Below are 25308 nucleotides of genomic sequence, written 5' to 3' on the forward strand. Positions count from 1 at the left end.
ATAAATAAAAAACGTCCAGATGAAGACTTAAGCTCTTGGAGAAGCAAAGTTAGTATTTGAACTTGACAGTACAATATCTCATAAAAATCTTCACACATATATACACATTTCACATTCTGCTGTCTACAAAATAGAATTTAAGAAAGCAGTAAAGTAGGACTTTGGTTCACTGATCTAACACATCATTCTCCACACTTTCAATGTGAAAAAAGAATTATAGACATTGTTAAAAAGTATTTTGGATAGGATCCTGATAAACTACTAAGGGCCATGTTTACTAAGCTGCGCTGTAGGCGCTCTAACATTTTTAGCGCATACTAAAAATTAGCATGCACTAACACTAGAGACACCCACAGGAATTTTTAGTGCGCACTAAAAACGCTAGCATGCCTTAGTAAACAGGGCTCTAACTATTTAAAAGTAGGAGTTATTTTGCTTGGAAAGCAATCAATGGTGGGTGTCAGTGGTGGGCAAGATAGGCAACCTGTAATCCAAGTTGAGGAGGTTTTGGAGTGGTTAAAAATAAGGTGATTATTTTTCAGTCAAGTGGTAGCTGTGTCTAGAGCAGATTGCAGTGATGAAAGATTTGGGTAGAATGCATCTGTGTAATATACTAACAAATTTTCATCAGCATAGATATTTATTTATTCCTTCCATATTTCCTATAGGCAGTAATGCCGAAAGTTACATTGCATTAACCCAGTTTTTCTATTCCGCCAACACCAGAATGAGTTCGAAGCAGATCACATAATAGAACTAGAAACAGTCTTCTAGGAAATACAAAAAATAAATAAATAAATAAAAATACAAGCAGATAGTCCCATTTGGATTAATCCTTCAGGAAATACAAAATAAACAGATGTCACATCATAGATTAAACCAACAAAGTACAGTTCCGACTAAGAGAGCACATATTTCTTAACAGCAGTATGAAAAGCAATTCAGAGAACCAATAGGAGTAATACCACCATGGCAACTAAAGACAATCGATGAAATAACACTTAGGGCAATGTTTGGGCAAGTCACTTAACCCTCCATTGCCCCAGGTACAAGTAAGTACCTGCATATCTATATATACACTTTGAATGTAGTTGCACATACCAAAGAAAGGTGGTATATCAAGTCCCATTTCCCTTTCCTCTTGGCGCGCTAGCTTTTTTAGCGTGCTAATGTTACAGACATCCATATATTCCTGTGTCTCTAGCATTAGCACTCGCTAATTTTTAGTGTGCGTTAAAAATGCCAGTGCACCTATAGCGTGGCTTAGTAAACATTATAAATCTTAATATAGTAACATAGTAGATGACGGCAGAAAAAGACCTGCACGGTCCATCCAGTCTGCCCAACAAGATAACTCATATTTGCTGCTTTTTGTGTATACCCTACTTTGATATGTACCTGTGCTCTTCAGGGCACAGACCGTATAAGTCTGCCCAGCACTATCCTCACCTCCCCAGCCCTGCCTCCCAACCCCGGCTCTGGCACAGACCGTACAAGTCTGTCCAGCACTATCCCCGCCTCCCAACCACCAGTCCCGCTTCCCATCACCGGCTCTGGCACAGACCGTATAAGTCTGCCCAGCCCTATCCCCGCCTCCCAACCACCAGCCCCGCCTCCCGATCTTGACTAAGCTCCTGAGGATCCATTCCTTCGGCACAGGATTCCTTTATGCTTATCCCACGCATGTTTGAATTCCGTTACCGTTTTCATTTCCACCACCTCCCGCGGGAGGGCATTCCAAGCATCCACTACTCTCTCCGTGAAAAAATACTTCCTGACAGAGAGGCACCAGAAGGTTACCACAATGAGCTATCGGATCTGTTAAAAGCACAGAGCTATTTCAGATCCAAACTCCTTAAAGCTTCATCAATCATTTGCCTCAATGTCTAAATTATTTTATTCTTCATTAAATAAAATTCAGATGTATCACAAAAAGCAGCAAAAAAGATGGTGCAATAAAAATTTTCAAGAGCTACCAAAAGGCAATTATTCAAATAGAAGCCAAAACAAAATAAACTAAATAAATTTGTGACTACTTAGCTTATTTCAGCGGACGTCTCGTGAGGCCGCCACTGGAAATCTGGCAGCCATTTTTAAAAAAGCGATGTGGCAGCAAGAGGGTCAGCGGCAGTGGGAGGGAAAGACTGGGGATCTTTCCTGCCTCAAACAATCCACTAGACCACCAGGGTGGCTTGGGTATGTGCCGGGAGGGCACCCTGCTGCTTGGTGGAGGAGAGGCAAAGCTTAGATCACCGTGCATTTCCAAGGAATCCCGCCATCCCCGCTTCCGTGCAGCTCTCTGGCAGGAGATGGCAATGATGGCTGAAGCACGGAGCGGGAGGGAGATGATAACGCCGCCGTGTGGCCCCTGGGAGTGCGAGGACCTGTGCAACCGCCCCTGTTGTCCCAGCCTAAGACTGGCCCTGATTGTTAGCTTCTGAGCCAAAATAATACCCAAAATTTACAGTGAGGACTCTAGCTCATAGGTCATACTATTCACAGTTAAGGAGATTTTATGGGTAATGGTCTTCTTAGGGCAAGGGCAAGTGGGCTAAGGAAAATGTTAAATAGAAAAAGTACTAGTTCTAATCCCTGTGGAACACCACAAGTCAAAGGATATGATGGAGGAGGTGGTAGTTGGTGTTATTACAGAGAAAGATCTGTCAAGAATTAGGAAAAAACAGTTCAAGACTGTTCTAGCAAGACCTACTGCAAAGGGGAAACAGTTTGGCATCACCAAGAGGCTGAGGGGTCCTTTTACCAAGCTGCAGCAAAAAGGGCCCTGGCGCTGCTGTTTTTCCTGCATGCCAGGGCCCTTTTTACCACAGTGGTAAAAAGACCCCAATGGCCTTGCGGTAACAGAACTATTACCGCATGGCCATGTGACAGGGAGCTATTGAGGTGGTGATAAGGGCTCCCACACTAACCCGGCGGTAACCGGGCAGTGTGTGGCGATGCCCGACTACCTCCAGGTCACCGCTGCACAAGCCATTTCCGGGTATTTTTCCCCCCTGGAAATGGCGTGCACTCAGGGCAGGACTATTGCTGGCGTGCACTCAGGGCAGGACTATTGCTGGCGACCGCGTTGGGCCAGCAGTAATCCCGGAAGAGCTAACGGTAAGCCCGTATTGGGCTTATTGCAGCTCTGTAAAAGGGCCCCTGTATTAGGCCCAGATGCACAAAGCTTACTGTGCTAGGAATGTCTGATTGTGATCGATTTAATCCAGTTTAGCGTGCACATTATTCAGTGACTAATGCACAAAGGGGTCCTACATGGTTTTTACCGTTTATGGTAGCAGCCAACAAGAATTATATGCAAATGTATTACAACGAGCTGATTAGTATTAAAATGAGAGTTCTGAGCGATACATAGCCATATCCATGCAATGCATAGAAAGAAGAGCCTACCTTTAACGAGTAAATTTTTACAGGAGGTCAGGAGCTGTTGTAGCATGATGGTGGCTTCTCAGCGGAGCAGACTGCTGTCATATTTAAATAGTATTTGCCCATGTGTGTGTCCTGCACATAACAGAACTGTGAAGAAGTTGTCTTGAAACCAAAAGGCACGTTGTGGAGGCGTGCTCACAGCACCCACAGTTTTGTAAAAAAGCTACACAAGGCTTTCATACACGCACATATAAACAATAAACCCACCAGGCTGTGAAAGTTGTTGTAGATCCCCACAAAAAGAAACTTTTACACCCTGGGTGATTTATTCCTTATATATGTGTATGAAAACCATGTGTAGCAGTGGAACGCTGTGGAGGCACGTCCATAGCACACGCTGTTCTGCGCACGCACACAGCATCAACGTTTAGCGAGTGACTGTCCTACACATGCGCTGCTTAGTGGGTGGCTGTTCTACGCATGTGCTGGCGCTTTCCCTACTGAGTTGCTTGTTGTAATTGTGAGCAGCTCATTTGCATGAGATTTCTTTTCAGCATCACTCCCTATTTCAAACTCGTTAACTTTTGTCAGGGATCTAAAAGCAATGTTTTTTTTAACAGGGACTTTTGTTCATCGGCATGTTAGTCAGACTGTCCTCTTAAGTCAGTAACCAAGGGTAAAGAAAACTACTGAAGGTTACTGTGAGGCCTAAAATTACTTGAAAAGAATTACAGAGGCCTCTGGCTGAGACTTGGGAAAATGTTGCCTATTCATCAATGTCAAAATTGCTCCACATACACGGACTGTATGGCGGGATGACAAAAAGAAAACTTACTGAAAAAAAGCATATAGAGAATAATTCAATAACATAAGCACATAAGTATTGCCACACTGGGACAGGCCAAATGTCCATCAAGCCCAGCATCCTGCTTCCAACAGTGGCTAATCCAAGTGACGGATCGCCCTATGTTCTTTTGTAGAATGTTATCAAAACTGGGTAGATACATGCATATGCACTTAGGCATAAGCACTTAAACCAGCCACAGAGCTGGTGTAAGTGTGCACACCTATATTCCAGAGATATTTATTTCTTTATTGGGATTTATTAACTGACTTTATGAACTTCGCACCCCACCCATGCTCCACCCACTCTGTCTATGCACAGGTCCACTTGTAAACTGTATGCTATCAAAGATATGCACATGGTTATGGAATAGTGTTTAGGTGCATATTACTACTACTTCTTAACATTTCTAAAGCGCTACTAGGGTTACGCAGCGCTGTACAGTTTAACATAAAAGGACAGTCCCTGCTCAAGGAGCTTACAATCCAAAGGACAAATGTACAGTCAGTCAAATAGGGGCAGTCAAATTGGGCAGTCTAGATTTCCTGAACAGAAGTATAAAGGTTAGGTGCCGAAGGCAACATTGAAGAGGTGAGCTTTGAGCAAGGATTTGAAGATGGGTAGGGAGGGGGCTTGGCGTAAGGGCTCAGGAAGTTTATTCCAAGCATAGGGTGAGGCGAGGCAGAAAGGGCAGAGCCTGGAGTTGGCGGTGGTGGAGAAGGGTACTGAGAGGAGGGATTTGTCCTGTGCGCGGAGGTTTCGGGTGGGAACGTAGGGGGAGATGAGGGTAGAGAGGTAATGAGGGCTGCAGACTGAGTGCATTTGTAGGTTAGAAGGAGGAGCTTGAACTGTATGCGGTACCTGATTGGAAGCCAGTGATGTACATGCTTATGTACATGCTTATGTGCTAGTATTATAAACATGCATGCATCTAACTGGCATGTAAATGTTTATGCCTACTTTACAGAGTTATTCCCATGATCTGCTGCACAGTGTTTGCCAAAAACCACAATGGAGGTACTGCACATAACTGATGTGTGGTACATTATCCTGCTAACATCATCTCTACAGTAAAGCGTTGTGGTGATAGCCAGGGCAGCCGAGAGACTGGGCCGGGCCCGGGGCAAGGCCACCCCGGGGCCCCGCCCTCCAAGGTCGCCACCGCTCCCCCCCCTCGAGATCGCCGCAGTCACTGCTCAACCCCCTCCACCCTCCCCCGAGTTCGCCGCCGCTGCTCCCCCCTCCACCCCCCCCCCGGAGGTTGCCACCGCCGATCCCCCCTCCGTCTGCCACTGGGCTAGGCCCCCTGCACTGAAAGCGCAGTCTCACCTCCATGAAAGCAGCCCTCCTTCCCTCCTTGTGTCCCGCCCTCGCGGAAGTTATGTCACACGAGGGTGGGACACAGGGAGGGAAGGAGAGCCGAAGGGAGACGTTCTGCTGCCTTCAGTGCTGCTTTCACGGAGGTGAGACTGCGATTTCAATGCAGGGGGCAGATGGTCAACGACAGAGGGTGGGTGGGACTGCAGCGCTGGGCCCCCCTTGGAGGCCCGGGCCCGGGGAATTTTGTCCCCCCCGCCCCCTCCCCTCTTGGCGGCTATGGTGATAGCATTATGCTACTATTTGGGATTCTGCCAGGTACTTGTGACCTGCATTGGCCACTGTTGGAAACAGGATACTGGGCTAGATGGGCCATTGGTCTGACTCAGTATGACTATTTTTATGTTCTTAAGTTGTGGGAATGGTTTGCAGCAAAGATATGAAGGCTTTGGAAGGTAAACAGAAAACTAGATAGTGTAAAGTCCAGGCAGATCCTGAAGGAAAATGTGTTCCTTCATACCATAAACCTAGGACAGGGCAAAAATTTTACCTTTAGACAGGACAGTGATTCTAAACACAAAGCAGAAGCAGTAACAATGGAATGGCTTGGCAAATAGAAAACAAATGTTTTGAGTAGCCCAATCAAAGCCCAAACCTGAATCCTACACAAAATCTGTGGCAAGACTTGAAGACTCCTAGCACACAGATAATCCCCAGCCCACCTAAAAAATTTTGGGCTATTCTGCTAGGGAAAATGGGCAAAACGCACTATCCTGCTGTGCAAACTTGGTAGATACTTATTTTAAATGACTCATGGCTATTATTGCTGCAAAAAGCTTTCCAACAAAGTATTGAGTCAAACGATGCAGACTTAAACATTTTCCCCCCAAATTCTATATACGGTGCCTTAAGTTGCATGCGCTAATTTGGCCGCATGGCCAAATTGCACACACAACTTAATTAACAATCCATTCAGCTCCAATAATTGGTACTTAACAACCAGTGGTGCTAATTGGCTTTAATTAGAAGTTACGTGCACAACTTTCTAGGTATATTCTATAACGTGATGTATGTAAATTTTCATGCACACAATCAAAAAGGGGGCATGGCCATGGGCGGGTTGTTGGAGTTTCAGAAAACTATGTGCACAAATATGGAATACACCCGATCTGTGTCTAACATAGGTGCAGGTATTTAGGCCTGGTTTTAGGTAGCCTAAATGGGTGCACTAAAATTTTAGTCACAAGAATGGTGTGCATATTCTATAAACTATGCATATATTCTGATGAGCATATTCTATAAAATACACATAACTTTAGGCATTGTTTATAGAATCACGCTAACCGTGTGGTTTTTCCATGCTGATTTTTAAGGTGCCATTTATAGAATTTGCCCGTTTGGTTTCTTATTCTTAGTTACTTTTTTTTTTATATATTTCTACAATCACTCTTTTCACTTTGAAAGTGTGGACTATGTTGTGTAGATAAGTGAAACAAATGTTATGCTTACAATTATGTTTATTATAATAGTAATAATAAACTTAATAATCATTCTCTCATTGAAAGTGTAGAGTATGTTGTGTAGATAAGTGAAAGAAATTCCTAGTTTAATGCATTTAAAATTTTATTTTTTAGACAACAGAATGTGAAAAATGTACAAAGATGTAAAATGTACTATATTGCCATCAGTAGACACAAAATTAAGTATTGATCCGTTGTCAACCAGATTTATGATTAAGCAGAATAAAATAAATAAATAAATAAACAAACCTGCATATGATCCTGTGGAAGTTCACTAATTTCAGTGTTAAAGACCCTCACTGATAACATTCTGCTCGCAACAGTTCACAAAACAATTCTAAAGGTGCGCACAAATGTAATTAAGCTAGAAACAGGAATTCTGAGTAAACAAAGAGGGTGAGGAATCCGCACAGCCTGATGAAGACTTTTCATTCAGATGGAACCAGGGAATTTGCTTATGCAGAACTCCTGAGCACAATTTATACCTATAGGGCTAGATTCTATATATCATATCTACAAAATCGGCACAGAAAAAAAATATGCCTAAAGTTAGGTGCGGTTTACAGACTATGCTTAAATCTAGGCGTAGTTTATAGAACATACCCAGTGCCCGTTTTCTGCAACTATGTTTAGTTGCAGCCTTTTACAGCAATGAAAACCTGGTGTAAATGCAGATGCCTAAATTACGCACGGAATGGGCATATTCTATGAAACTGCACATAAAGTAAAGGAACACCCCATGACCCGCTCCTTTTTCAGATCCATGTCTTAGAATTTACGTGTATCACTTTATAGAATATGTTTAGACAGTTATGCGTGTAAATTCCAATTAATGCCAATTAGTGTCAATAATTGCTTGTTAAGTGCAACTATTGGCGTTGATTGACTAGTTAAGATAATTAGGCTGCGAGCGCAAATCCAGAATACAAACAGATTTGCGTGTGAAGCTTAAGACACTATATAGAATCCAGGGGATAGTGCAATGTCATAAAATGTCAGCAGATGCTACCTTGCTAGAATCATATTTATTTGCCAAGATTATTGCTACAACAATAATCATCATCAACGTAATCATTAATAATAATAATAATACATTGCCTGGTTGTCTCTGTGTATCTATGAGATTTGACATTTAATGAAAGGAATATAGGATGGCTGGTATTTCAACCCTTTCTATTCCTGTAGTCCAAGACCTCCAAATAGAAAGCTAAGATGCTCACCTGTAATTGGGGTAGGAGGGTTCTCCATAGACAGCAGGATAAATCAGCCATACAAGTGGGTGACATCAACTGACAGCACCAACACAGAACAGCTCTCTCAGATCTCATAAAGAACTAGAAGGTCTTTCTGAGCATGTGCAGGGTTTCCTGTTCAGCCACCTTGGCGTGAGCCTCCATGCTAGAATACAAGAGTTTAGGACTCCAGTTCTTAAAGAGTGTAGGAATGAGTGGCTGATTTATTCTGCTGTCTACGGAGAACCCTCTTTAAAGGTAAGCAATTTCATTTCCCCTTAGACATGCAGGATGAGTCAGCCACGCAAAAGGGAATCAAGCTCAAGGTTGTTTGAAGGGGAAAGTAGCTCCAAAAATGCAAATATTGGCTCACTGGACACTGGAATTAGAGGTTGCAACTAATTTCCTAGGCAGAGGTTGTCCCTACCTGAATCAATCTAACTAAAAAGGATTGGCGGGAGAAGCTGTATTAAGAAGCAACAGTGAGGACAGAAGATTAGATATGTGTAAAGCCACCTGTAGAAGCAGATCTACTTGATGAACTTTACCGTACCCATAACATAAAAAAAAGCCCCGTAAAGGCAGAATAAGGTCCATCAACACAGTATCCTGTCTCAGTGGCCAGTCTGGATCATAAATACCTGGCAGAACCCAAAGTGTAGATCACATCTCTTAAAACATATACCAAGGGGAAAGAGATGGCTTTCCAAATTTTAACTGGCTAATAATTTGTTTATGGACATTTGAAACTTGTTCCCCACTATGGGGTAAATTTATAAACTTATTTTATAAACTTTATTTATAAACTTATTTTGCACATGAAAAGGCTTTTACAAAATTACCTCAGGTGACAAAACAGCATGCACCCTAAAGTGATGTGCATGTGGGCAGAGATTAGATAGAGCCCAGGCGAAGTCACATATGCATTCTTTATAAAATACACACAGTCATGTAGATTGTACATGCATACATTTACATTAGCACCTGAGCTGGTGAAAATGTCTGTGAATTCAATCTAGCCACAAGTCCTTCCAGTTTACCACTACTTATTTTATCAAGTCAAATAGGTTAAACTAGGTGCTTTCTTACTCTTTTAATCTAAGGTGTCCTTTTACTAAGGTGCGCTGAAAAATGGGCTGCGTTAGTGTAGGCATGTGTTTTGGGCGCACGCAGATCCATTTTTCAGTGCGCCTGTAAAAAATGCCTTTTTAAAATTTTTGACAAAAATGGACATGCGGCAAAATAAAAATTGGCATGCGTCCATTTTGGGTCTGAGACCTCACTGGCAGCCATTGACTTAGCAGTAAGGTCTCTCGCATTAACTGTCCGGTAATTGCCTACACGCGTCATCGGAGTTACTGCATGATTTTCGCTGTGTAGCGGACACGTGTAAAAAATGAAATTACTGCACAGGCTACGTGGTAGCCAGACCGTAACTCCAAATTGACAAACGTAGGCCCCTCAGTGATTTAAATAAAATCACCCTGCATCAAAGAAATACTTTCTACAAATTGTTTTTCAATCAGTTGGTTGTTACTTTCATGGAATGTCCTCTTTTTTAAGGGGGGGGGCTTTTATAGGTTAAAAAACATTCTTTATTTAGTCATTACACTCCACTGATGATTTTATGAATGTCTATCGTATTCCCTCTCGGTTGTCTCTTCTCAAAGCTGACAAATCTTTTCCTGTTTAGCCATTCATCAGAAGGGAGGTTTCCATCTCCTTTCTCACTTTTGTCACCCTCTCTGGGCCCTTTTTAGTTCCACTATACTCAGGATGTATTCATACCTTTCATTGGCCTACACAGAAGCCTAATGATATTCTCAGATTTGTTCTCCATCTTTTTTTGAATGAGCCTTAACATTCTATTTGCTTTTTGTGTGTACTTGTAAAATGGCTGCTCCCACTATACATGCACTTCTGCAGGTATTTCAGAAAAGGCTCTGCATCTGCAAATCCTTTTTCCAGAACTGAGCATGCCCACCGTTACCCATCTTTTACACTTTCAAAAAATCTAATACATTGTTAGGAAAGACCTCCCTTTGCTAAACCCATGTTAATGCATTCCTATTAGGCCATGTGCATCCATAATATGTTGAGTAATTTTGAATATTAGAATAATTTGTACAATTTTGCCTGCCATAACTTCATGCTCACTAGTTTATAGCTTCCCGATCGTTCCTGAACCCTTTTGAAAATGAGTGTTATGTTGGTCACCCTCCAGTCCTAAGGTATCATGGCTGTTTTAAATGATAGGCTACATATTACAAGTAACAAGTTAGCATTTTCATGTTTGTGCTGTGTCAGAACTCTGGGGTGAATATTATCTGGTCCTGGTGATTTATTTCTTTTAGTTTGTCTATGTGTTCTATTATGTCTTCTGGAGATTTAGGCTGGCTGAGTAAAGCAAAGATACTTACCTGTGGTAGGTATTCTCTAAGGACAGCAAGCCTTATATTTTCAAAGATGGGTAACGCAGGACCATGTTGCCGGTACGGATCTTGTAACAAGCTTAAAAAAGGGTCTTTGAGCACAAGATGTGCTCCACTGTGCATGCACGAGTGCCATCCTGCCCAACGCAAGAGTGCAGGACTAGCAGTACAATATAACACATAATAAAAAGGAGATAATTCTAAGTGGAGGTGGAAGGGTATTTGAAAATATAAGGCCTGCTGTCATTGGAGAATACCTGCTACAGGTAAGTATCTTTGCTTTCTCCGAGGACAAGCAGGCCTATAATTCTCAGGCTCACCAAAAAGAATAATCAGTGGTCAAATGGACCTTGCAACAGTGAAGGCAAGAAAGTAATTAACCTGAAATTATATACAATCTGAGTGAGAGTGCAGCCAGTAATGAGATGTGAATGTGTGAACTGAACACCATGTCGCAGCCTTGCAAGTTTCTTCAATGGAGGATGACCTCAGATGGGCCTCTGATGCAGCCATGGCTCTGACATTGTGAGCCCTGACATGACCCTCAAGCGTTAGCCCAGCATGGGCATAAGTGCAAGAAATGAAATCTGCAAGTCAATTAGAAATGGTGCATTTCCAAATGGTGACTCCCACCCTGCTGGGATCAAAAGAAACAACAAGTTGGGTGGACTGTCTTTAGGGCCTAGTTCGCTCCAAGTAAAAGACCATGTGACTCAATAACCTCAACATCTGCCAGGCTGTGATCTGCCAAGCTGCTTGGACTTGAATGGTGAGGGCGAGAAGAGAGTCTGCCTGTATAGGAAGAAAAGCCCGAGCCTGCTGAGTATCTAGCAGGGCTCCAATGAACTCCAATTGCTGGACAAGGAGCAGATGGGACTTGGGGTAATTTAAAACGAACTCTAGTAGCTCTAACACCCGAATAGTCCTCCGCATGGAATCCTGAGCACTGTCCCACGACGTGCTCTTCACCAGCCAGTTGCCGAGATAGGGGTACACATGGAGGGGCATAATCGAACGTGAACGCCCATCTCCATGGGCATCTATGTCCGAGAACGGGTACGTGAAGGGGTGGGACAGACCGTATTTAAAAAAAAAATGGGCGTCCATCTTCCGCTTCGAAAATACGGTTTGAACGGACCAAAATGCCATGGATTTAGTCGTTTCCGAGCTGGGCGTTTGTTTTTTTTAGCGATAATGGAAACTAAAAACGCCCAGCTCAAAAACGTCCCAGTCCAAGCCATTTGGTCGTAGGAGGGCCCAGGATTCATAGTACACTCGCCCCCCTGACATGCCAGGACACCAACTGGACACCCTAGAGGTCAGTGCAGTGGATTTCAGACAACGCTCCCACATGCATAGGTCCCTTACCACGGGTGCTGAGCCCCCAACCCCCTTCCCTCAAAACCCACTACCCACAAATGTACAACACTACCATAGCTCTTAGGGTTGAAGGGGGGCACCTACATGTGGGTACAGTGGGTTTTGGAGGCCTCCCATTTACCAGCACAAGTGTTACAGGTAGGGGGGATGGGCCTGGATCCGCCTGCCTGAAGTGCACTGAAGTACCCACTAAAAGTGCTCCAGGGACCTGCATACACGCAGGCCTCTAGGACTTGTTGCTGCTGTATAATCTTGGCACACCAGTTGACACCTGAAGACTAATGTCTCCGAAAACGTCCTTTATTGGAATAAGCACGTTTACTCACAGTTAACTGCAGATCACAGGTTGTGCCCCACTGGCAAAGAGTCTCCCTGGTACTGAGATGAGCAGTAGGTCAGAGCTGGCAGAATGGTGTACAATGCCCTCTTTCAGCAACATTCAAGGTAAGAACTAAGTTCTGTAACGTGGCTAATACATGAAAGGGATCTAAAACTGTCTTACAAAAATAGCCAGTTCCTCATGGACTACCGGAAACAAAACAGGGCACACTCTGACCCAGTAAGCAGAGGGAAAAGCACCATGGGAGTAGAGCCTACCAACTACCAACATCGTGAGCATGTAACACAAGCTAGTGGAATCACGGAGCCCAATACCCTACACCCACCACAATGCATTGCTGATGTGACTCTGCAGTGCCCTGAACAGAAAAGGTGTCACACTCACCCGAGACCTGCATCAGAACCAGGGAAAGGCTGTCAGAGGCGGTTAGCTTAGCAGAGTTTAAAAAGGGGTTGGACGGTTTCCTAAAGGACAAGTCCATAAACCGCTACTAAACGGACTTGGAAAAATCCAAAATTCCAGGAATAACATGTATAGAATGTTTGTACGTTTGGGAAGCTTGCCAGGTGCCCTTGGCCTGGATTGGCCACTGTCATGGACAGGATGCTGGGCTCGATGGACCCTTGGTCTTTTCCCAGTATGGCATTACTTATGTACTTATGAGGATAGAACACATTCTGCTGTCATGGAGGTGGGTATGGCATTTGAGGCTGGCATACAGGCTGGGAAAAAAAGTTTGTAAAGTGGGTTTTTATTGGTGGGAGGGGGTTAGTGACCACTGGGTGAGTCAGGGGAGGTGATCCCCGATTCCCTCCGGTGGTCATCTGGTCAGTTGGGGCACTTTTTTGGGACTTTGACCTGAAAAAAAAGGGTCCAAATAAAGCGAAACAAATTCTTGTTAAAAACGCCCTTCTTGTTTCGATTATCAGCTAAAGACGCCCATCTCTCCTCAGCCAATAACCACGCCCCAGTCCCGCCTTCACCATGCCTCCGACACGCCCCCATCAACTTTGTTCGTTCCTGCGACGGAGTGCAGTTGAAGACGACCAAAATCGGCTTTCGATTATACCGATTTGTTTGCCCATGGGAGAAAGATGCCCATCTCCCGATTTGGGTCGAAATATGGGCGTCTCTCTTTCGAAAATAAGCTGGATGGACTCCTAGTATGCGTAGCAATGCTGCGACTACTGCAAGACACTTGGTGAACTTGGGAGCTGATGCGAGTCCAAAAGGCAACACGCGATACTGGAAGTGAAATGTCCCCAGCTAAAACCAAAGATACTTTCTGTAAGCTGGAAGTATCGGGATATTATAAGCATCCTTTCAGAGAGCATACCCAATCATGTTACTGAAGAATGAGAGGCAGGGTGCCCATGGAAACCATCCAAATCTTTTCTTTGACTAGGAATTTGTTCATGATCCTAAGGTCTAGGATGGGTCGCATCCCCTCTGTTTTCTTTTGCACAAGGCAGTACCTGGAATAGAATTCCTTCTCTTCTTTCCCTGTTGGAATGGGTTTGACCGCATGGGCCTTGAGAAGGGCGTAGAGTTCCTCTGCAATACAAAAACTGAAGTGATGTACACTCGGTGGGCAATCTGGTGGTCTCTGAAGCCAATGCAGGGCAAAACCGAGATGGACTATTTGAAGAACCCATTAGTCGGAGGATACAACAGGCCACCTTTCCTGGTAAAATTTCAACCTTCCCTCACAACTAGCAAGTCATCCGGGACGGTCACTTTTATAGTAGCTCTGCTCACGTAGAGCTGGTACGATTGGCTAAGGAGATTAGCATGGAGGTCTAATACATCTTCTGCCCAAAAGAATTCAGAGTTCTAGCTACTCTGCCAGGGGGTGCGAAATATAGTCCCTAGAAATCCTGGCCCTTTTGAGCATGGATTCTACCACTAGGGTATGATGAGGCAACTGGGGCCTATCAAACCCAGGGGAAGACTGAATCAGTACATGGTGTCAATCTTCTTGGGGAGGAGAGAGACTGACAGAAAAGACTCCCAGTTCTTCAGCTGAATGTCCCGTAGGATCTTGTGAAGCGGGATCATCATAGCCTTTCCAGGAGGAGAGTTTTAGTCCAGGACCTCAAACATCTTAGCCCTGGGCTCCTTCTCCACTTCCACAGGAACTGGGATGGCAGCTGCCATCTCCTTTGCAAAAGAAGAGAAGGGAAGGAAAGGCTCGCAGGTGGAGACTTCTTCCTCTCCTGTGGAGGGGAGGGATCAGATGGGATGCCAAAGAACTCCTCCACTGAGAAGTACCATGGATCCTCTTCTGAGGCCCATGAGTGCTCAATGGTGTCAGCCAAGATTTCCTCATGAGAAGCCTGACACCGAGCCTGCCTCGATGTAGAGGTACCATGACCCCAAGAGGGGTGTCGAGATGTTGGCTCTGGCCTCAGCTCTGGCAAAGCTTCCTCTACTGATGTCGAGGGTGTGCCAAAATGGATGACAGTCAACACTGAGAATGCAAGCGGCAACAGCGACAGAGACCTCACTGAATGCTGATGGCCTTGTGGAACTGTAGCAAGAGACATGGCTGGCGCAAGCACCCCAGACACTGATGCACTCTGCAAGAACACCACCAACAGCTCAGGAAGTAAGGCCCAGAGGCGCTAATTGAGGGCCAACATCAAGAAATCCTGGGGTGCTGGTGTAGAAGCAGGCTGCTAAATCTGCAGGGTTGAAGCGGGTACCTGGTCCTAGCTGTGTGGAGACCCACTCATAGGCATCTCCTGTATGGAGAGGGAGCGTTCCTTCCGGCACTGACACATCTCGGGGACTGGTGAAATCCTTGGTGCCCCAAAGCTCCTGGCGCTGTGCATCGAGGGGAATCTATACCAATGCTTCTTCCGATGCTTGGCATCAATGCTCCCCAGTACCAAAGAAGACAACATCGAGTCCTCTCGTCGCCTCGGGGTTGAGTCTGATGCTGATCGGTACCAGGGGGCCTACATAGCAGCTGGTATTGATGCAGGTGAAGACCCACTCGATGCAGGGTCACTCCCAGTGTGCAAGGGTCTCATAGCCATATAGACTGACACACCCACTGCAACACCCGATGTCAATGTTGACGCCAAATACATTGATGCCAACACCAATGTTGAGGCTTTGGACCTGGCTGCAAAAATCTTCTCTCTGAGCCACTTTGGCCAACTGTGTTCTTTTCTTCATACAAAGACAGTTTGCAGGAGTATAATCAGGCTCCAAACACTGTAGACATCAAGAATGGGTGTTCTTGCCAAAGATGGTCCTGTTACATTGAATGCAGCACTTGAAGCCACTAAGAGCCTTTGATGACATAAAAGGAAATACAGCCATGGCCAAATCAAACGACTAAATGGTGCTAAACAAAGGGAAGAACACCAAAAAACAGAAAAGAGAAAAACTCGACCAGAGCTCAGGCCTAAATGCGGCCTAGGGCCTAAATGCGGCCTAGCGAGCACGATAAAGCAAAGAAAATTTAGAAAGAAAGGCAAAAATAATCTAAAAAATATAAGGGGAAGGAATTAAATAAAGTAAACCCTGGAAAAGGTATTTAAAAAAAAGGAAAAGGGAAGGCACAAAAAGACCAAATTCGAACCAGCTGTGAGGAGTGGATAACGAATGCGTCCTCTCCTTACTTCGGAAAAAAGAGAACTGCTGGACCCACGTTCTCGTGGTGGGCAAAAATGCACTTACGCATGCACGGTGGAGTGCATCTTGTGCTCAAAGACCTATTTTTAAGATTGTTATAAGCTCTGGACCGGCAATGTGGTCCTGCTTTACCCATCTGCGAGAATTATAGGCTTGCTTGCCCTCGGAAAATAAAAGGTGATACAGTTGTCAATTTTTTTTAAGTGTTCTTTAAGTTATTGCTATTCCAATCTTACAAGTGTCAGTTCATGTGAGTTGAGACCTGATGAGGTTGAACCTTCTGGAGGTAGTATGCAAGAGCTTTAATAAAGTCAAGAGTATGAAGTGCCTGCTCATCATTTTGCACAGAAGGTTTTGTGAAACAGGCTGGAATTACTACAGATAAAATTGAAATCAAGATGTTATTTTAGGGAGAAATTTGGGATGGGTACATAGTACTGCCCTACTATGGAAAAATGTATATTTTATTTTAAAAAATTTTAAGCGTCTTGCATGAATACGTACATAATCATAAAAATACATCCAAGAATAAACAAACACTGATTGTTGTAAACCCCACCTCACTCAAAAATGTTTCAGTCCATGAATTACGTCAAATATGCTGTAACCCCACTCAGTCATGATGCCACAACACCATAAACTAGCCCACCTTTGTCAGAAAAAATCCCGTAAAAAAATAACCCTTTTACAGTTGTTTAAATCAAATCTTATCTGCACATACATGCAGATGACCAGGAAACATAGTCCACAGCTAGGGACTAGTGGGTAAGACACTAGGGTTTAAAGTTCACTAATTCTAATTGCTGATGTGACTACTAAAAGAAAATAGTACCTTCCAGGACAATTTTTTAGATTTGCTGAATGTATTTGTTCAAATGATAGTTTCAGTGGCTAAGATAACCACCAGTTGCCTGTGTTTTTAATTTAATTTTTAGATTACATAAGCACTTCATGAATTCACATATTAATGAATGAAGCCAATCTTCCACTCACAGGCATGCATTTTAAAAACCTAGGGTATGTCAAGAAAGCAGCTTGCTAGGATAAACTCACTTTTTATATAGAGAGAAAATAATATTATATATATAGATATACTTTTTGGAACAGAAGGATGACCATGGGAACTCAGAGAAGAGAAAAAAAAAACCCCGAAAAGAAAACAATTTAGTAACAAAGATAAAAATAAGTTGAGAAAGCCTAAAACTTTGTCTGTACAATAGCTTCAATGAAATTAGACCAAGGGGACTCATACAGGAGTGACTGCATGATGGGAAGTCCTTTGTATGCTCAGAAAAAATAACACTTGTTTCTTTCTAAGCTTCTGTGAAAGCCATCTGTGTCAAAAGACATACCCACTTGTTTGGCTGATTCATCCTGCTTGTCAGTGGAGAATCCCATACTTGCTCAGAAAGACCTTCTAGATTTTTCTGAGCTCTGAGGGAGCAGTTCTGTGTTGGCACCATTGGATGATGTCATCCAATTATGTGGGTGATTCATCCTGCTGATCGACAGAGAATGAAATAACTCTTATTAATAATTTTTACTTATAATAAAATTTTAGCAAAGTTCAATTGCAAACTCACAGTACCAGGAATTAAGTTTTTTTTAAATTTAGCTTTCAATTATTTTCATGTCAAAGATCACTCAGGTATGACACAGTACAATTCAATCTGTGCCACAGCAATGCTAGCCTGCAAACAGTGGGCCTTCTGCAAATTGTGTTATTCGTAAGCTGCAGGCTATTACATACAGATTTAAATATGTGTGCTGCAGACTGCAAACACCTTGCTTTTAAAATATTTACAGGAAAACAATGCTCTGCTTAACACAAGACTATTGGGCTCATTTTCAAAAGAGAAAAACGTCCAAAAAGTGGTCTAAGTCTGCATTTGGACGTTTTTCTCACAAAAACGTCCAAATTGGTATTTTCAAAACCAATTTTTAGACGTTTTTCTATCAGGTCCATCAGAAGTGCCTTCAAATCACAAGGGGGCATGTCGGGGGCATGTTAAGGGTGGGACTTGGGCGTTCCTAACTTTTGGACGTTTTTCAGCCATAATGGAACAGAACAAAACCGTCCAAGACTAACACTAAGACGTTTTGAGCTAGACCTGTTTTTATAACGAACAACACACAAAACGGTGCCCTAAATCACCGCTGAAGGGAATCAGGGGTAACTTCCCCTTACTCCCCCAGTGGTCACTAACTCCCTCCCTCCCCCCCCAAAACGTGATTAAAAACATTACTTGCCAGCCTCTATGCCAACTTCAGATGTTATACTCAGGTCCATTAGAACAGCATGCAGGTCCCTGGAATAGTCCAGTGGTGGGTGCAGTGCACTGCAGACAGGTGGACCCAGGCCCATACCTCTCCATACCTGTTACACTTGTGGAGGGAAACTGTGAGCCCTCCAGAACTCACCAGAAACCCACTGTACTCACATATAGGTGCCCCCTTCACCCGTAAGGGCTATTGTAGTGGTGTAAAGTTGGGGGTAGTGGGTTTTGGGGGGGTTCAGCAGATAACACAAAGGGAGCAATGGTGAGATATGTACCTGGGAGCATTTTATGAAATCCACTGCAGTGCTCCCTAGGGTGCCCTATTGCTTTCCTGGGATGTCGGGGGGGGGGGGGGGGGGGGCACCAGTCTACTAAAAATGCTGGCTCCTCTTACATCGCAATGGCTTGATTTTGTGCGTTTTGCACTTGGATGTGTTTTTGTTTGAAAATGGACCAAAAAACAAAACGTCCAAATGAAAAAAACTTGTATTTTCGAAAACAAAAGATAGATGTTTTTCTTTTTTGAAAATGGCCTTCTTTCCTATTCAGATTTTGGATGTTTTTTTTTTGCAAAACATCCAAAGTCAGACTTAGACGTCATATTGAAAATGCCCCTCCACCTCAGGAAGTAGGTGAAAGCTTGGCTCTTCAACCAGGCCTTTAATGGAAAAAGTAACTAACTTGTCAGTCTCACTCACTCACATGAGGAGTGACTCGGGCTGCATATACTGCAGCAAGACATGTTTATCCACTCCTACCCTACTGAGATAATATTTAACCATCTCTCTGACCTCATGTGCAACTTTCTTTAAATTAGTCCCCTTATTTTCTAACTCCTCTTACTCTTTTACCTATCTATATGTTCCATTTTACTTATACCCTATGCTGTCTATTAAAATGTTCTATTACATATTGTGTTAACATTGTAAGTAGTACACTATGCCATACTTTGTATTGCTATTTGAATACTTTTACTGCTGAAATTGTGTATTGCTCATGTTTGATTTATTCTTACTGTACACCGCCTTGAATGAATGCCTTCAAAAAGGCGGTAAATAAATTCTAATAAATAAATAAATAAATAAAATAAATGCTCAATGCTGCTTCAGGGTATTTAATAAAACCTGTTGCTGAACCAATAAAATGATCAAAAAGTGCGATTCATAGCGCTTTATCTAAAAGTTTAAAGATTTGAAAGGTTGCATGAAAATGTCACATATGTACCTTAATACCTTTGGTGTCCTCTTCATCAAAAGACCCAATATCAAAGGCATCTGCAGCATTTACCTCTCCACGAGGAGGAATCAACGGTGGAGGATACTGGAAAATAAAAGTCACAGCAGTAGAAAGATATGATATATTTGAAAATGAGATTATTGGAATTTAATTCTGAATATATAAAACTAATTTTCTTTTTAATATTGACCTTTGGGGGTCAATTTATGAAAACCCCCATGTTGTTTGCAAGCAACTGAGTTCTTTGAGGAGAGAGGTCAGCTCATATTTTGGTTTTGGCTATATTAACTGACATGACTTCTACACTGATACGTACATTACTGCCTGGAAAGTTACTATATTAAAACTAGGACTGTTGTAACTTATGCGATTAGTATGCTAAAATTTCTGCACAATTAAACATTTTAATTGTACTGGGGCTAACACTGTACCTCCAATATCCCCCTCTTTCCCCACCGGCAGTCTGACAGTTCTCATTCTCCCTTCCTTCTGTTCCCTCTGGTTATGAAAGAGTAGCCTAATGGTTAGTGCATTAGGCTAAGAACCTGGGGAACTGGGTTTGATTCCCATTGTAGCTCCTTGTGACTCTGGACAAGTCACTTAACCCTCCATTGCTTCAGGTACAAAGTAACACAGTAGATGACGGCAGAGAAAGACCTGTATGGTCCATCCAGTCTGCCCAACAAGACAAACTCATACGTGCTACTTTATGTGTATACCTGACCTTGATTTGTATCTTCCATTTTCAGGGAACAGACTGTAGAAGTCTGCCTAGCACTAGCCCCGCCTCCTTGATTTGTATCTTCCATTTTCAGGGCACAGACCCGCCTCCCAACCACTAGCCCCGCCTCCCCCCACCAGCTCTTCCACCCAATCTCCGTTAAGCTTCTGAGGATCCATTCCTTCCGAACAGGATTCCTTCATGAAAAAATACTTCCTGACATTTTTCTTGAGTCTGCCCCCCTTCAATCTCATTTCATGTCCACTAGTTCTACCGCCTTCACATCTCCGGAAAAGGTTCGTTTGCGGAATAATATCTTTCAAATATTTGAACGTCTGTATCATATCACCCCTGTTTCTCTGTCACTAGGGACAGAGAAAGTTCCCATTACCCTTAACATTTTCTAAACTTGCTTGGGTCATAGGCAATGTCTGCATTAAAAGCAGCCTTCCTTTGCTGGCCCCGAGAGCCCTCCCAGCTACAGTGTCCTGCTTCTTTACTGCAAATTCTTGTTTCTGTGAGGGTGGGACATGGTTGCAGGAAGGCTCTCGCGGATGGCAGAGGAAGCCTGCTTGTTTTGCAGATGCTGCCCATGACCCAGGCAAGTTTAGAAAACAGCCAGAGGGAGAGGAGGGAAAGGGGGGGGAGAGAGAGAGACAGTCTCATTTGTTAATTTTCTGTGTGCGGCCTGATAGGAATAGTACTGACATTCATGCGACCCTTTGTGTTTTAAGGTTGCCCACTCCTGTTTTAGAAGCTCTATTTATGTTTTGGGCATCTGAAAACTGGCATTTGAAAGTCCATATTGCATGGATGTTCAAATTCTGATTTTATAAAGCTGGGATAAAACTGAAGTATGTCCTTATGGCAATGGAGCGTGGTCTGAGGGTATTTTGGATGGGACTAGAAAGGGGCCAAAATATCAATGTCCAACTCCAATTTCAAAAGAGGAAGGGACATCTATGTCCAAAAAGATAGAAGTCCGTGTTTGCGGACGATACTAAGATTTGTAACAGAGTGGACACCCGGGAGGGAGTGGAAAACATGAAAAAGGATCTGCGGAAGCTTGAAGAATTTTCTAAGGTTTGGCAATTAAAATTCAATGCGAAAAAATGCAAAGTGATGCACGTAGGGAAGAGAAATCCACGGGAGACGTATGTGTTAAAAGGTGAGAGTCTGATAGGTACGGAAGGGGAGAGGGATCTTGGGGTGATAGTATCTGAGGATCTGAAGGCGACAAAACAGTGTGACAAGGCGGTGGCCATAGCGAGAAGGTTGCTAGGCTGTATAGAGAGAGGTATGACCAGCAGAAGAAAGGAGGTGTTGACTGTACAAGTCATTGGTGAGGCCCCACCTGGAGTATTGTGTTCAGTTTTGGAAGCTGTATCTTGCGAAGGATGTAAAAAGAATTGAAGCGGTGCAAAGGAAAGCTACGAGAATGATATTTGATTTGCGTCACAAGACGTATGAGGGGAGACTTGCGGACCTGAACATGTATACTCTGGAGGAAAGGAGAAATTGGGGTGATATGATATAGAATTTCAAATATTTGAAAGGTATTAATCCGCAAACGAATCTTTTCCGGAGATGTGAAGGCGGTAGAACGAGAGGACATGAAATGAGATTGAAGGGGGGCAGACTCAGGAAAAATGTCAGGAAGTACTTTTTCACGAAGAGAGTGGTGGATGCTTGGAATGCCCTCCCGCGGGAGGTGGTGGAGATGAAAATGGTATCAGAATTCAAACATGCGTGGGATAAACATAAAGGAATCCTGTTCAGAAGGAATGTATCCTTGGGAGCTTAGCCAAGTTTAGGTGGCAGAGCCGGTGGTGGGAGGCAGGGATAGTGGTTGGGAGGCAGGGATAGTGCTGGGCAGACTTATACGGTCTGTGCCAGAGCCGGTGGTGGAAGGCGGGGCTGGTTGGGAGGCAGGGCTAGTGCTGGGCAGACTTATACGGTCTGTGCCAGAGCTGGTGGTGGGAGGCGGGACTGATAGTTGGGAGGTGGGGATAGTGCTGGGCAGACTTATACGGTCTGTGCCAGAGCCAGTGGTGGGAGGCGGGGCTGGTGGTTGGGAGGTGGAGATAATGCTGGGCAGACTTATACGGTCTGTGCCAGAGCTGGTGGTGGGAGGCGGGGCTGGTGGTTGGGAGGCGGGGTAGTGCTGGCCAGACTTATACGGTTTGTGCCCTGAAGAGGACAGGTACAAATAAAAAGTAGCACATATGAATTTATCTTGTTGGGCAGACTGGATGGACCGTGCAGGTCTTTTTCTGCCGTCATCTACTATGTTACTATGTTTAGACCTGGTACTTGGCATGTCCAGGTTACAGAAAGGTGTTCCAATTGAGCAGTTCACCACTGGAGGGAGTAAGGTAGATCACAGTAGTATCTGTCTGTCCTTGGAGGGCTCACAATGGGAAAAAAAAAGAAAAAGAACATTACAAAGCTGTAAAGGGATTTGAACCAGGGTCCTCCAGTTCTCTGTCCTAATTCTCAGCTGGCTGCATTTACCATTAGGCTATTCCTCCACATTGATAAATATATGGCCATTTTATAACATGAATGTTCCTATTCTGATACAATAATGTCCATGTCCCTTATTTTTCCCTGTTCATAATTTGGATGTTTCAGTTTGCAAACTGGATATTCATGCTGGATGTCCATTTCTTATGTATATTAGAACAGGGTGTATGTCAGCAGATCCTGTTCTAAAATACATGAGAAATGGATGTCCATATGCGATATATGACTTAGACATACCAGGTACATAGCCAGACCTCAAATTTTTTTCTTGGGGGGGGGGGGGGGGGCGGAGGGCATATTTTGCCCCGCCTCCCTGCTGCTCTCCGTCCCCGTCAAACCCCACATACCTGTGTTGGCGGGGGTCCCCAAGCCCTGCCAGCAGAAGCCTTCCTCCAAGGATGTTCGCTGCCATGATGCCTTCCCTACTTTCTCTCCCATCCCCCTGCACATGCTCGGTTTTAATGAAATTGAACATGCACGAACATCACTGGCGGAAGGCTTCTGCTGGTGGCGCTTGGGGATCTTTGTCAGCCAAACCAGCAGACTCTGGGGGGGGGGGGGGGGGGGGCCCGAATAGAAATTGAAGGAGAGCTACGCCACTGAGACATACTTATTTTGAGTTGGACATCCTTTGTAAAATCTGCCTCTGTCACAATGAGGCTCATTTTGGAAAGAGAAAAACATTTAAAAAATGGTATAAACTGGCAGATAGACATTTTTCTCATTAAAACGTCCAAATTGGTATTTTCAAAACCCATTTTCCAGACATTTATTTATGCTTTTTGTCTGCACTGCTTACAAATCTCAAGGGGGGCATATGAGGGGTGGGATTTGGGCGGTCCTAAGACTTCGGCATTTTTCAGCCTTAATGGAAAAAACAAAAATGTCCAGCACTAACTAAGATGTTTTGAGCTAGACCTGGTTTTAGAACGAATAAGCCACAAAAAATGTGCCCTAAATGACAAGAACACTGGTCAGATCACTGACCCCCTCCCACCCCCAAAATGTGAAAGAAATAGTACATACCAGCTCTATGACAGCCTCAGATGTTACAGCCGGTCCTATTAGAGTAGCAAGCAGATCCCTGGAATAGCATAGTGGTTGCTACAAGTGCACTGTGGAGAAAGGGACCCAGGCCCATATTCCACTCTACCTGTTACACTTGTGGTGGAAAGTGTGAGCCCTCTCACACTCATAAAAAACCTACTGTACCCACATATAGGTGACCCCTGCAGCCATAAGGGCTATTGTAGTGATGTATAGTTGGGGACAGTAGGTTTTTGGTGAGTTTTGGAGGGTTCACTGTACAATTTAAGAGAGCAACCGTGAGATCTGTACCTTGGTGCAGTCCACTGCAGTGCCCCTAGGGTGCCTCACTGCTCTCCTGGGATATTTGTAGCCACTTTACTAAGAATGCTGGCTCCTCCTATATCAATGGCTTGGTTTTGTGCGTTTTTCACTTGGACATTTTTTTTTCAAGAAAGAAGTGTACTAAATACAGCAATGTATAAAAAAGGCTGCTTTCAAAACAAAAAGATAAATGATTTTCTGTTCCGAAAATGGTCATATTTGCTATTTGATTTTTGGACGTTTTGAGCAAAACGTCCACAGTCAGATTTAGACGTCATATCGAAAAAGCCCCTCCACGTTAAATTTCTCTGCAAATGTTTGATTTTCTTTCAGGGTAGTAGTTAAGTTTTTGGAAGTTTCCAATAAGAAAATCTTAAAAGGAAAATTATCTCTGAATGGGGATAGTTTTTTTCTTGAGGCTTTAAAATTTCGATTCTGTTTGGCAATGGATTACTGATGATAATCTTTCTTTTGGAGTTGAATATGGGAATGGAGTTTAAATAATAGTGAAAATGGTGCCAGAGTTCCTTAGGTTGAGTTATTTCCAATTGCACTGTTTCTTTTCCTCCATTTCTCTACTTAATGTGGGCTGGAAATGTATTTGAGATTGAATTCTATTTTCTTTTTTGAATTTCTTTAAGATTGTATTACTGGGTTTCCTGTTTTGTTTCATGTGCAAACACTGAAAATTATAAAAATAGAAGGGTTTGGCAAGTTCAACACTTCACTATAATATGTAGGATAGTTTTTTTTTTTTTTTTATAAATGTTTTACCTTTTGTAAATAGACTTGCTGCCAGTCAATTCCTTGGAAAAAAGGATGCTCTTTCACTTCATGTGCACTGCAGAAAAAGCAAACATTGTTAAGTAGAGATAGAAGTAATTTGGAGGCCAATTTTGATACTGTTTGCATATTTTGATTTGAAGATCCTCTATTGATAGCATTTCACTTATGGACTTTAAACCACTTTTCAGATTCTGGATGGGTGGTGGTCCGGGGGCATGGCTGACCCTTCACGGATTGAAGTGGTGTTCCAGGGGAGATAGTATGGTTGCCATTTAAGGTATTCTCTAAAAGAATTGATGGGGATGAGGAGAAG

General features: G+C 43.4%; 1 protein-coding gene across 1 annotated transcript in view; it reads right to left on the reverse strand.

Moving 5' to 3' along the window:
* GRK3 (G protein-coupled receptor kinase 3) overlaps positions 1-25308 on the reverse strand; it is a 441692-nt gene that overhangs the window by 87351 nt on the left and 329033 nt on the right. The window contains exons 16-17 of the mRNA XM_030219404.1: positions 24984-25050; positions 19601-19696 (exon numbers count right to left, since the gene is read on the reverse strand). Of these exons, the coding sequence (XP_030075264.1) occupies positions 19601-19696; positions 24984-25050 (163 nt within the window). The remainder of the gene's footprint in view (positions 1-19600; positions 19697-24983; positions 25051-25308) is intronic.

Source organism: Microcaecilia unicolor, chromosome 11, assembly GCF_901765095.1.
Source record: "Microcaecilia unicolor chromosome 11, aMicUni1.1, whole genome shotgun sequence".
Lineage (NCBI taxonomy): Eukaryota > Metazoa > Chordata > Amphibia > Gymnophiona > Siphonopidae > Microcaecilia > Microcaecilia unicolor.